Source organism: Marmota marmota, unplaced genomic scaffold, assembly GCF_001458135.2.
Source record: "Marmota marmota marmota unplaced genomic scaffold, marMar, whole genome shotgun sequence".
NCBI classification, from domain to species: Eukaryota; Metazoa; Chordata; class Mammalia; order Rodentia; family Sciuridae; genus Marmota; species Marmota marmota.
In genome coordinates, this window is record NW_026000016.1 from 35,023,925 (window position 1) to 35,036,810 (window position 12,886).

General features: G+C 38.0%; 1 protein-coding gene and 1 non-coding gene across 2 annotated transcripts in view; both read left to right on the forward strand.

Moving 5' to 3' along the window:
* Positions 1–12,674, forward strand: part of Ints7 (integrator complex subunit 7) — a 75,205-nt gene extending 62,531 nt beyond the window's left edge. Inside the window, exons 16-19 of the mRNA XM_048809791.1 lie at positions 1,222–1,354; positions 6,179–6,277; positions 7,509–7,694; positions 11,080–12,674. Coding sequence (XP_048665748.1) covers positions 1,222–1,354; positions 6,179–6,277; positions 7,509–7,694; positions 11,080–11,367 — 706 coding nt within the window. The 3' untranslated portion in view covers positions 11,368–12,674. The remainder of the gene's footprint in view (positions 1–1,221; positions 1,355–6,178; positions 6,278–7,508; positions 7,695–11,079) is intronic.
* LOC125618571 lies at positions 11,689–11,795 on the forward strand. The gene has a single exon (XR_007349910.1). It is a non-coding gene; the product is annotated as a U6 spliceosomal RNA (small nuclear RNA).
* Positions 12,675–12,886: the final 212 nt, after the last annotated feature.

Here is a 12,886-nt window from a genome sequence, read left to right on the forward strand (position 1 = left end):
CCCCCCCGGAGTATTCTACCTTAGAATGTACATTTCCTTGTCTATAATTTGAATGTAGTAAGACCTGAGATTTCAGAATCAGCTTCCTCAAAGAGAATGTCATCAAGAAAGCAACTTAAACTTCTCTACACTAAAGTTTTATTTCAGGGCAATTCTGAGATCTTTACTGTCTGTTTTAAAATGTTAATCACTTTCCAATACGGTCACTTAGCTATTTTTTTTCCGTCTACCCAATCCATCTTAATATCTTCATTTCTTGTCTTAACGGAACTTAAAATATAGGACTGCAGAAAAGAGAGCTTTGGACCCAGGCAAATATTAATGTGAACCCTTTTCTGTATGACATGTTTACTCTCACTGAAGCTACATATATACAAACTGTGGGTAGAGAATGATCCCTGTTTCCCAGAGTGGTTATGAAATCACCTATGTAAAATGTCTGGTAAAGTGCCTTGCACATAGTAGGCAGTAAAAGGATATAAGGGTATAATACCAGTGCTATATCCAACATATTTAAATTACTGTATTGCATTTTTCAATCAGTCCTCTCAAAGTTTAGTTAAGATGCAAGGGTTTTACCTTCTCATCTCAGAAACAGTTTCAGAAATGTGTAGTGTTTGAAGCAATAGAAGAAAAAGGAAGGAACTTTTTAAACGTTGCCCAGCATGCTCTGTATACCAGCTCTTCCCTGCACATTTCTGTGCATTTTATTTCCAGGCTTTAGTTCATAGCATCTCCCCAGCCGTGTATGCCCCAGTACTTTACGTCTTTCCAAATATTCGTCCTGCTTCACCTAGTGATTTGTTCAAGAGCAGTCTTTCCTATGGCACTCTTCAGCTGTCTATATTCTGATCTGTTATTCATGTAGCTAATTGCTAATTTAACACTTATCAGCTGGCTTTATTGATAGTTTCCTTTTCAGATACCCTGTGTTTCTTTTGCCTCATGGCAATGACAAGTTTAGATACTTTTATACTGCCTAACAACCAGAATGGTTAATTGCACCATTTTGAAATCAGATCTGGGTTGAAATCCCAGCATGCTACCTACTAGTTAGATGAATGTAGGTATAATTAACCTCTCCAAGCCTCAGTTTCCTTATCTGTAAATGGAAATTATTTCTTTGTTTGAAAAATTAAATGGGAATATATGGAAAGCCTGGCACATTTAGGCATTGAAAGAGTTACCATTTTGGTTGATTGATACTGATCTTTATTTTAGTTTCCAGGAATATGGATCTAGTGGAACAGCCAATGCTGATAGTGAATATGAAAGAAGAATGATGTCTGTGTATAATCATGTCTTGGAGGAGGTGGAATCGCTCAATAGGAAATACACCCCTGTTTCTTATATGGCAAGTAGTGCTTGTTTTATTGAGTTTTTATTTGCAGACTTTTTATTATGGAGAGCTGGGTTTTTTGATCCATCCTGACACTTGTAACTGTGTGAACTCAACAAATTAACCTCTGTGCTTGTCTCCTTACCTGTGGAACAGGGTTAGTGCAGTACCTACTTCATGGCATTGTTGTGACAGCACTTAGTGCATCTCTAGCTGCTACATACCCACATTAAACATGTAAAGTCTGCTCTACCTGAATGTAGACCAAAAAAAGAATTTTTTTTTTTTCTTAAAATGTAACTGATGTTGCAATAGCTCTTAACCTTGGCTACAAATTAGGGTCATTGTGGGAGCTTTTAAAAAAATACAGCAATATCCAGGCCCTACCCCAGACCAGTCAAGTCTGAAATGAGGCCCATACATTAGTGTATACAGTATCCAATTTAGAAGAGTTCCAATTTACACATTTTGGACATTATGATGGTGCTAAGTGATTTGTATTCAGGAATGAGTCTTCATACAACCTTTCAGTTTTTCACTTTCAGTACAGTAGTCAACAAATTACATGAAATATTTAACACTTTACTATGAAGCTGATTTTATAATATTTATTCAATATTTTATTATAAAGTATGCTTTGTATTAGATGATTTTGCCCAAATCAAGGCTAATATAAGTGTTCTGAGTACTTTTAAGGTAAATTATGTATGGTGTCCAGTAGGGTAGGTGGATTAAGTGCATTTTTTGACCTTTGATATTTTTAATTTATGACGGGTTTATGGAACATAATCCCATTATAAGTTGTGGAACATCTGTACTTCTAGAAGCTTCCAGGTGATTCTCTCATGCTACCAGAATTGAGAACCACTGGCCAATTGAAACAGAAAAAAACTACACTTGTTTTCTTTCCTTTGTGCATGCGCGCGCGTGCGTGTGTGGGTGTGTGTGTGTGTGCGTGTGCGTGTACCACTGGGAATTGAACCCAGGTGTGCTCCACCACTGAGCTATGTCCCTAGCCCTTTTTATTTTTTGAGACAGCGTCTCCCTAAATTGCCGAGTCTGCCCTTGAACTTGGAATCCTTCTTCCTCAGCCTCTCAAATAGCTGGGATTATAGACATGCACCACTGCAGGCTGGGCTTATTTTCTGACTGGCAGTAAATCAGTTCCTGCCAGATGATGACATTCATGTATTTTAGTAGATATACTCTTTGAACTGAATCTCTGCTGCTTTAACATTGTTGCACTAACTACTTTTTAAATCTTTTCCCTTGACTTCCCAGTTGTAGGGTAGACTAACAAACTCTCCTATTTTCTCCTCCTTGTCTGACTATTCACCAGACTCTCAGCTCAGACTTCTATAATAGAATATCATACATTGGCTAGTTTAAAGAGCATTTTATTTCTCATAGTTCTGGAAGCTAGGAAGTCTAGGATCAAAGTGCCAGCAGTCAGTGCCTGGTGAGGATCTCTCCCTGACTTGCAGGTGGCCATCTTCTTACTATGTTCACATGGTTGAAAAAGAGAGTGTACTTTGGCCTCTTTTCCTTTTCTTTAAGGACACAAATCCCATATTGGCAGCCTCTCTAAATACTATCATTTTGGTGGTTAGGGTTTCAGTTAATTTGAGGGGACATAGTCAATCCATAACAGCCAGCCTCTGACTGTACACTTTGGACAGTTTCCTCTTCTCCTGCTCACATGTTAGATGCTTGTATTCCCTGTAGCCCTTTCCTGATTCCTGCCCTTTTTACACTCTTACCCTTTGTTAAGTGTCTTAGAAGAAATTGGAAGGATGTGTCCTTCATTAAGGAGTTAGTTTAGATTTAAGGATAAATGCTTTCCTTAACATAATTCTTTTCTTATAAAGTTATTAATAGTATTGCTGAACTGATAAGTGTTTGACACTGAGATTCTTTGCTGAGAGAGGTGATAAAGACTATCTTTGAAAAAAATCCACACGTCTTTGTGAGGAGTGATCATTTTGATACTCCCTGAGCATCACCTGAAGGAATTAAGTAGATGCCAAACAATAACTCCACTTTGATGGAGCTGATTCTGCTGAATATAATGGAGAGATGAGAAATTTCTCCCTAGGAGGAGATATAATATGGAGCAAAGAACCCTCGGTTTATTCAAAACTACATTCAGATTCTTGTGCTGTCTTTCAGTAGCTCTGTAACGTCCTTTTGTATGAAGTACAGAAAAAATAACCAACCTCATAAGATTTCTGTAAAGTTTAACATAAATAATGCATATTATCTAACATAGGGCCTGGAGTATAAGGAGTACTTAATCAACATTAAATTTTTTTCTCTCTTTCCAGATTGTGTTTCTTACACTTGATACTTTGTGATACTCAAATAGTTTAGGGCTGGGATTGTGGATCAGCGGTAGAGCGCTCCTCTAGCACGGGCGGGACCTGGGTTCGATCCTCAGCACCACATAAAAATAAAGGCATTGTGTCGTGTCCATCTACACATAAAAAATAAATATTTAAAAAAATAGTTTAAACTATCCTAGGAATAGAAAAAGACATAGGGCCTTCCCTTAAATTTTGACTGGGTGCAGTAGCACATGCCCTTAATACTAGCAGCTTAGGAGACTGAGGCAGGAGGATCATTGAGTTCAAAGCCAGCCTCAGCAATTTAGTGAGGCCCTAAGCTAGTCAGCAAGACACTGTCTCTAAATAAAATATAAAAAAGGGCTGGGGATGTGGCTCAATGGTTAAGTGGCCTGGGTTCAATCCCTGGTACCAAAAAAGAAAGAAAGAAAGATTTTATAAACAAATTATAGTATGTGTTCTGCATAAGGTGGCGATGTAGCACAAAAGAGAAAATGAGTTTGCCTCAAGTTCCCAAGACCCTAGGTTTGATTACCAACACTGCAAAAAGAAGAAAGAAATTTATGTAAAAGGATTGATAATGGGCTGGGGTTATGGCTAAGTGGTAGAGCACTTGCCTAGCACATGTGGGACACTGGGTTCAATTCTGAGCACCACATATGAATAAATAAAATAAACGTCCATTGACAACTAAAAAAAAATGTTTTAAAAAAATAAAGTATTGATAAAATGTGATGGCAGGGGGGGTGTAATTCAAAGAGATGTCTTTGCATGTGAATTAGACAGATGAGGAGGGGTAGGGAATCTCAGGCAGAGAATGGCACAATTCAAGAGCAGAGGCATACGATAGCATGATGCCTTTTGGGAACACTTTGTTGTTGCTGCAGTGTCATGTGCAAGCCAAGCACCAGAGAGATCATCCTAGAGAGGTAGGTGGAAAGAGCTGACCAAAGGCTTTCAACACAGCATTAGAGAGTTTGGACTTTACCCTGAAGGGACTAGGAAGCCTTTTAGGAATTTTGAATAGGTGAGAGAGAGAGAAGTGGTTAAGATACAATTATATATTCTTAGGTACAGGCAGGACAGGTAATGGCTTGGAGGGCATGCATTACTTTTGCAATAATACAAAGTAAGAGCAAATTAATAAAATGTCAGTAGAAATGAGAAGAACAGCTGCATAGGAAAGATATTTAGGGGTTAGCAATATTATTTTCAAGGTTTTGTCTTTTTTGTTTGTTTATTTTAATTAGATATGAGGTAATGCAGACTAGATTCCCAGCTTGAGTGACTGAGTACATTACTGGTTGGTCCTTTACTGAGACAGAATATACAGGGCTGGGGAAGGAAGGTGAAGGTTTCATTTTCAAATATTTGGCCATGTTATAGGCAGTTGGGTAACAGAGGTCTGGAGTTGGAAGAAAGGTGGGCTGAGATGCAGATAGGGTAATCATGAGCATAGATGTTCTTAAAGTCATGGGAGTAGAGAGCATTGCCTATGGAGAACCTAAGAATTGAGAAGAGAAGATGACTGGGGAGAGACCAATATTTAAAGAACTTGCAAAAGAAGATCTTAGGAAAGAAGATGGAGGAGAAGGAAAAAATCAGAAAAAAGTGAGGGTCAGAACCTTTTTCAGTTGGCTTTTCATTGCTGTGACCAAAATATCTAACAAGAGAAACTTAGAAGAAAGTTTGCCTTGTGCTTATGGTTTCAGAGGTTTCATTTCAATCCATGCTCTGAGCCTAAGTTGAGGCCAAACATTGTGGAGAAACTTAGCAGAGGGAAGCTGCTCCCCTCATGGATTAAGATTGAAGGATTCACTGTAGTGTTTCTGTTCCTCTGCAATTAGACTAGGATTTTCAAAATTCATCTAAATGTGTAAAATAGATTTTTAAAACATTTTATTAAACTTTCATAATTACATAAAGACAGATTATATAGTCATCTTTTATCTGAACCCTGGCAAATTTCCACAATTGCTTACTTTCTGGAGATCCATGGCCTCTATGACAGAAAAGCCACCTAGTGGAGATGGAATGAAAGAATGAGCCAGTTCAAAGCTAAGGTTCTGCATGGGATCCGGTGTCAGTCTTTGGGTGGGTGTATACTGCTCTGGCTTTTTTACCATACTTTTTGTCATACTCTGCCATATGAAACTCTGGCTTAGTGCCTCAAATAATTGTGTAATAATATGGCTGTAGGTGCTATAGGAACATGAAATTTGCCTAATGCTTGGCCTTGAAGAATATGGATTTTCTCCCTTCTGTCATTTCTTATTGAATATAGTTCAAAATAAAGTAGAATCTGTAATTGTACTCCTTGACATGAACAATTGAAGAGATATACACAGTTTCTGGATGTTATACCTATTTCCTGATTGCTGTGTATTTTTAATGTTCTCTGTATGAGCATTTGCAGTTTTAAACTTCTTCATGAATGTACCATTTGTTGATGAAATTTGAAACTTATTTTCAATTGATTTTCTTTTCTTCCCCCCAGCATACAGCATGCCTCTGCAATGCCATCATCGCTTTGCTGAAAGTTCCCCTTTCATTTCAGAGATATTTTTTCCAGAAACTGCAGTCTACCAGCATCAAGGTAAGTTAGGGAGAATACTAAGGTTAATATAGGTCAAAAATCAAAATGGGATGTAGCTACATTTCAGTATGTTAACTTTGGTTTTGATAAAATTTGTAGCCTTTTTAATTTTTCCCTTTCCCTTACTTTAGCAAGGATTTGGAGAAGAGAATGGGATTTGAGAGTTAATCCTCCTTCTCCCTTCTTAGCTGTTGGTACCAAATACAGTGAGACAGGCATTTGGATAACTGGAGCCTACCCCTTGACTCCTACCTCCAGGCATAAGTTAGTGATTTTCATCAGAGTTGCCTACTAGGATCTTGATCTGAGTCTTAACGTCTGATCAGTCTGTTCAGACCTAACTTAAACCAAATCAAGTCCAGTAAAACATCACCATCACTGGTTCTACCTTCAAATCTCTTTTGCCTTTGAATAACAGCTTTTGGGAAACTGGACAATGAGTAGAGTTAGTATTTCTTAAATATTTAAACTACTCAAAATTCAAAAACTTTTTTTTAAAGTGTGTGTGTGTATATACCCTATTCCTGCCCTTCACTGAGCAAGACCCATATGCTCCCTCAGAGGCCAGTACAGTTCATCTAAATGAAAGCATGCTACATGTGAAAGAATGCTACACGTGTACATATATACAGCATTAACATATTTACACACATATATACAGCATTAATATACAGTGATCAGAAAAAGGGGTTGAACCAGCTGTGTTCTGCCACTGGACTATATCTCCAACCCTTTTGATTTTGAGACAGGGTCTTTCTAAGTTGCCCAAGCTGATCTTGAACTTGGAATCCTCCTATCTTAGCCTAACAAGTTGCTGGGATCACAAGTGAGCACCACCATGCCAACTCAAAAGCTATTGAAGAGCAAAGAGCAGCTCGACATGAAAATTGACATAGTTCATTTCCCTACTGGATGTGGTTCATTGTCAAAAAAAAAAAGTCACACCCCAAACTTTGGCAGAACGGTGCCATTGCTATCCTGTAATCCTCTGTTACTATCAAACAAAACTGAGATTTGAGATGAAAAAACTTGGTGGTTTTTAAAAGGAGCATGAGAGGTAAGGAAGCTAGACTTTGAAGGTACTTCTCCTGGTTGTGCCAACACAGTTCATAGGGGTAGAAGGATGCGTGTGTGAATGTACTAACCTGTCACCAATGATCAGCACAGACATGTTTGTGGGAAGAAAGCTTGCTCTTGGTTGTTGGCATTTATTTTAATGTTCACATTTCAGCTTGCTCTGTCGCCATCCCCCCGGAACCCTGCAGAACCTATTGCTGTCCAGAATAATCAACAGCTGGCACTAAAGGTAGAAGGAGTGGTTCAGCATGGATCTAAACCAGGACTCTTCCGCAAAATTCAGTCTGTCTGTCTGAATGTTTCTTCCACACTACAAAGTAAATCTGGTCAAGACTACAAGGTAATTTAGAAAAGAGGCAGAATTGTGATGCAAATTTTACCAACTCACTAATGGGAATTTTTCATGGTCAAGTAGATTGCAGTTACAGCTCCAAAGGAATCAGATGAATATAAAAGCATATATTGGGGGTTTGAGGAGACTGTTAACCAATGCTTTTCTTTTACCTGTCTGAGCCAGTTAATAACGAGAGAAAGCATCCAAGCAGGCAGAGATCAAAATATGAGTTTGATTACTGTTAGAGCTGTGGGAAAACCTGACTCAGGTGCCTGGCAGTGATTTTTCCATCTTGTACCTCTGGTTAAATTATCCCACCTAGCCTCAACCTGAGTCCCTATACCCCATTCCTGCCCTTCACTGAGCAAGACCCATATGCTCCCTCAGAGGCCAGTACAGTTGATCTAAATGAAAGCATGCTACATGTGAAAGAATGCTACACGTGTACATATATACAGCATTAGCATACAGTGATCAGAAAAAGTCAAGTCTTTTTTTTTTAAGGGTGTTTGCTACCTTCAGAAGTCACAAGGTAGGTAAGTATTAAACAAAACCAGGTTTATATTGCTTGTGAGAGCTAGGATGTTGAATGTATGCCTACTAATTATCAGTGTTTCTTCTTTTGGTAGCAGGGATTAAACCCAGAGTGGCTCTACCTCTGAGCTGCATCCTTAGCCCTTTTTTTGCTTTTTGAGACAGGATCTCAGTAAGTTCCATAGGCTGGCCTTGAACTTTCAGTCTTCCTGCCTTAGCCTCCTGAGTAACTAGAATTATAGGCTGGTGCTACTATACCCAGCAGTGTTCCCTTTTAAGACATCTCTTTCCTTTTCCTTAATGATTTATCCATAAGGGTAAACAGTAAGTGGGTCAAGGGAACAAATCTACTGTAGTTGTACTAACAAAGTTGCCCAGATTAGTTGTATCCAGGTTTATTGTAGCATGTTTGAACTAAGATCCTCATGGCAAGGAAGAGAGGGGTATCAGTGACGGTATTTTAAAAAGAGCATTTCATTTTCTTAGGTAGTTTGTGGCTAAAAAATGAAGTCAAGGGCTGGTTTAAGCCATTATTACTTTCTTTGGTACCTCTTACTCTGGCACTCTGTCTACTCCTGTAAGGCTCAGCCTTCCTATCTTTTCCTCTCTTTTGATTCATGACCCAAAGTACAGTGCCTTAAGTCACCAGTAAGTAAATATTTAAATATTTGGTGAATGATTAAAAAAAAAAAAAATTCTTTACTCTGTAGACTGTATTTAGAGTACAGCTGTTACAGCTGAGTAATCTTAACTGTCACAGAAGATTGTAGTGAGAACTATTTACATAGTTTATGGTAGTCTGCAGGTCTGCCCTCACTTTGGATTTGAAACAAGTAACTAACTACAAATCACTTTTTTGCTTATGTATAATAATTTTCTCTATTATTGACTTAGCTCACAAGAAGCATTGTTTAAAGTCAGCATAAAGCTGTGTTAGTTCATGATTACCTTTCAGTTTTAATTGCAGTTAAAATGATTCCAACTTAAAATGCAGTCATCCATTAAGATTGATCAGATCTCCTAGGCCTATTTCTGGTGCTTTTAAGGAAGTTCTTTGGTGGGCCTGTTACTTTAGGAAAATAAAAACCCTACGAAAGCCAGTCATGGTGGCATATACCTGTATATGTATTGTCCCTACCTAAATACAAGGATGCTAGGAAATTTAGGGTAGAAAACGGGCCTTTGATGAGGGATTGTTTTCAGTTATAGTACTCTATCATTCTAATATTCTATCAAAAAAGGAACAAGATTGCCTATTTTCTTATTCTCATATTTGAAATAGAATTGACAGGTATGTTTCATATAGTCAGCAGTTGGCACAGCGACTCAGGAGGCTGAGACAAAAGGATCACATGTTTAAGGTTAGCCCCAGCAACTTAGTGAGACCTTGTCTCAAAATAAAAAGGGTTGGGGTCTCACCCATGTCCCTCGTGGATGATGGAATTTGGGTTTCCTGTGCATGATGCGGACTGGCTGAAAATAAAGCTAAGAAAAGAAGTCAGCAAAAAAACAACACTGCGCAGAAAGTAAATTTTAGAAAGTGAAGGCAGGAGGCTCTTCGACTTTAGGGATGGAACTTCCACACTGGGAAGAGAGAGAGAGAGAGAGAGCCTGCATTTGCTTTACTACATGGGGAAAACTTCAAAGGTTTTCCATAGAATGTTCTTCACCAAATTAGGTAGGAAGTGGGCTGTCTAGTTTCCAAGGGGTTATGCCCAACTCTGGAGCTATGAGCTATGAGATCGGAGCAAAAACAGAGGTCAGTGCATTGTGCAATCCATCCAGTGGGAGAAGCCACAAAATAGATTGCAATGCCAAACCTAAATCTCCTTGGCTCAAGGCCAAGTGAAGATGCTCAAATAGCTCAGGGGTGGCTCTCCACGTTGGTGATGTAGCTTACACAGGGAAATGTCTCTGAATGACCTCATGATAACTGCTCATTGAGATACTTTTTTTTTTTTCAGGGTACTGAGATTGATAATTGCACTACAGAAACACAGAGTAATCTGGTCAAATAACCATTAATATTACTTTTATATTCTCAGAATAAATCTGCCTCTTAATAGGCTTTATCTTGGTATAGGTGAGGATCCACTAACAGATATCCTATTTGGAGGACAAAGGCATGAGTGTCTAGCTAAATAAATCAATGTTATAAATCTAGGATAATACATAATGTTACTAGTCTGTATTATACTACTAGTCTAATATTATGCTACTAGTCTGTATTAGTTATTCTGCCAATATATATTGTACTACTAGTCTGAATAGGACACCCATTAAATGAGCATTGTACAAGTTCTTAAGTTAATTTACTCCTTTAAGAGTAAAGAATGACTGAATTCCTTTTGTAATATTAAATCAGACTAAGGGAGGAAAATACTTAAATTAACTTGGTGTTATATTCTTATTTAATCTCTTAAATTTCAAACTCCCTGAAATAAGTGGCCATATCCTATTTCTTCCAAATATCTTTCTACAGACTAAAGAAAGGTGGGGATTTAGAGAATTGGGTGGAGAGAGCCCAGAAGAGAAGCCAGCGCATTAGGGGGTTTAAGAGTCTCTGGGAGCTCATTCTACTCAATGAGAGTAGGAGGCATTGTCACCTGATAGTTGTGAGGGTAGGCTCTGGAGTTGGCCTGCCTGAGTTCACACTCAGCTCTGCTACTCACTAACATTCTTTGGAGAACCTAATTGACCTCTTTGCATCAACCTCTACAGCTGAAAAGCAAGAATAATATTAGTACCTACCTTTTGGTTGTTTGCAAGGTACCAACCACTTAGAATAGGGCATGGCTTAGAATGAGCACTGAATAAATGTAGCTGTTGTCATTATTTAACAATTCTTTCATTCCAGATACCCATTGACAATATGACCAATGAGATGGAACAGAGGGTTGAGCCTCATAATGATTACTTCAGTACTCAGTTTTTGTTGAACTTTGCTATCCTGGGAACACACAACATTACAGTGGAATCCTCAGTGAAAGATGCTAATGGTATCGTATGGAAGACTGGCCCCAGAACTACCATATTTGTCAAATCTCTAGAAGACCCTTATTCTCAGCAAATTCGCCTACAACAGCAACAAGCCCAGCAGCCGTTACAACAGCAGCAACAGCGAAATGCCTACACTCGGTTTTAACCATGCAAGTGCACTACAGCCTTCAAGGGATTGATCAAATTGACAGAAGTAGTTTGCTTTTTCATATGTATTAAGTATGAAACTTAAATGTGAAATCCATTTATTCGTTGATTTCTCTAATGTAATGTTCTGGGGGAAAACATCTCTTCCTGTAAAAATTTAGTTTGAGAAATGATTGGGTTCCTGGCCAGAAAGTTGTTGTTGTTGTTTTCCCTTTTCCTTTTTAAACCAAGTCCTTTATCTAACATATTTAACATTTTTATTGTTTTACTATTTTTTCTGTTACTGAGCTGCTGCTTCTTTCCGGAATAGTCACATATTTTGCTTGCTTCGGTGGCACATATACTAAATTTGGAACAATACAGAGAAGATTAGCATGGCCCCTGCATAAGGATGATATGCAAATTCATGAAACATTCCATGTTTTAAAAAAAAACAGTCACATATTCGATCATAGAGTTAGTAAATTTGACTGCTTCTCTACTATAATACATCATTTGCTGCCTGATATGGACCTGGAACTTGAGCTAAGCCTAGGAAGCTCTAACCATTCAGTGCAGGGTTTATCCACGCAGTGGGAACTGAGTCCTTCTATAAATGAACTGAAAAGTGGTTCCACAATATCCTGCCTTCTGGACTCTGAGAGCCTGCAATCTAGCAGAACTGAAACATGCTGCTGCATTATTTCAGCCACTTACCTATCTCTTTTTGTGCTAAAGCAGTTTTAATTTATTGTTTTGATATATTCGTTGAGCAGCTAGCAATTACATGGAAACATTGGAGATTAATAATTGTTATTTTTTTCTAATATAGCCTGTGAATGTGTTTAATATAGACTTTTTACATTGTTTCTGTAAGTGAAAACATCACTCATTTAATATCTTAATGTTTTAATTTAATAGGGGCAGATCTCCTTTGATTGGTTTGGTTTCTCTGTGATGAGTCATGTAATATTATACTGGATTATCTAGAAAAAAACTGTCTCCTTATAATACAACTTCAATTAGTTGGGATGCTCAGGGAATAGAGTTTTCTGGTTAGCCAGAAAACCCCTTTTTTTCTATTTCAACAGTGGTTGAAAACAACAAAATAATATACTTTTTTTTTTGTCTTAACACAGTTTACGAGGTGTAATTGAACTGTTTCTTGATTTGAGATCATTTAGTGCTTTGGGATCATGGTTTCTAAACATCAGGGATGATCATAGAATTGCAGATATTGCTAGCTAATTGGTCTGGATGCAGCTCCTAAGATGAAGCAGGACACGTTTCCTGGAATTGTCCTTTTTGAATAAACTTCTCAATTTCTTTGCTTGTGTTTTACCCTTTCTCTTCAAAGTTAAATTGATTCAAAAGAGGGTTAGAGTGTATGCTTTAAAAAAAAAAATAGGGGTTTTAATTTTTTATTTTTTTGTTTGTTTTATGGCCTCTGGGAGTGAGAAGTAATTGGCAACTCGGGTCCCCCCAAGATCATTTGGCTTCATGAGCCATTGCCCCCTCATAATACATTCTACTGCCAA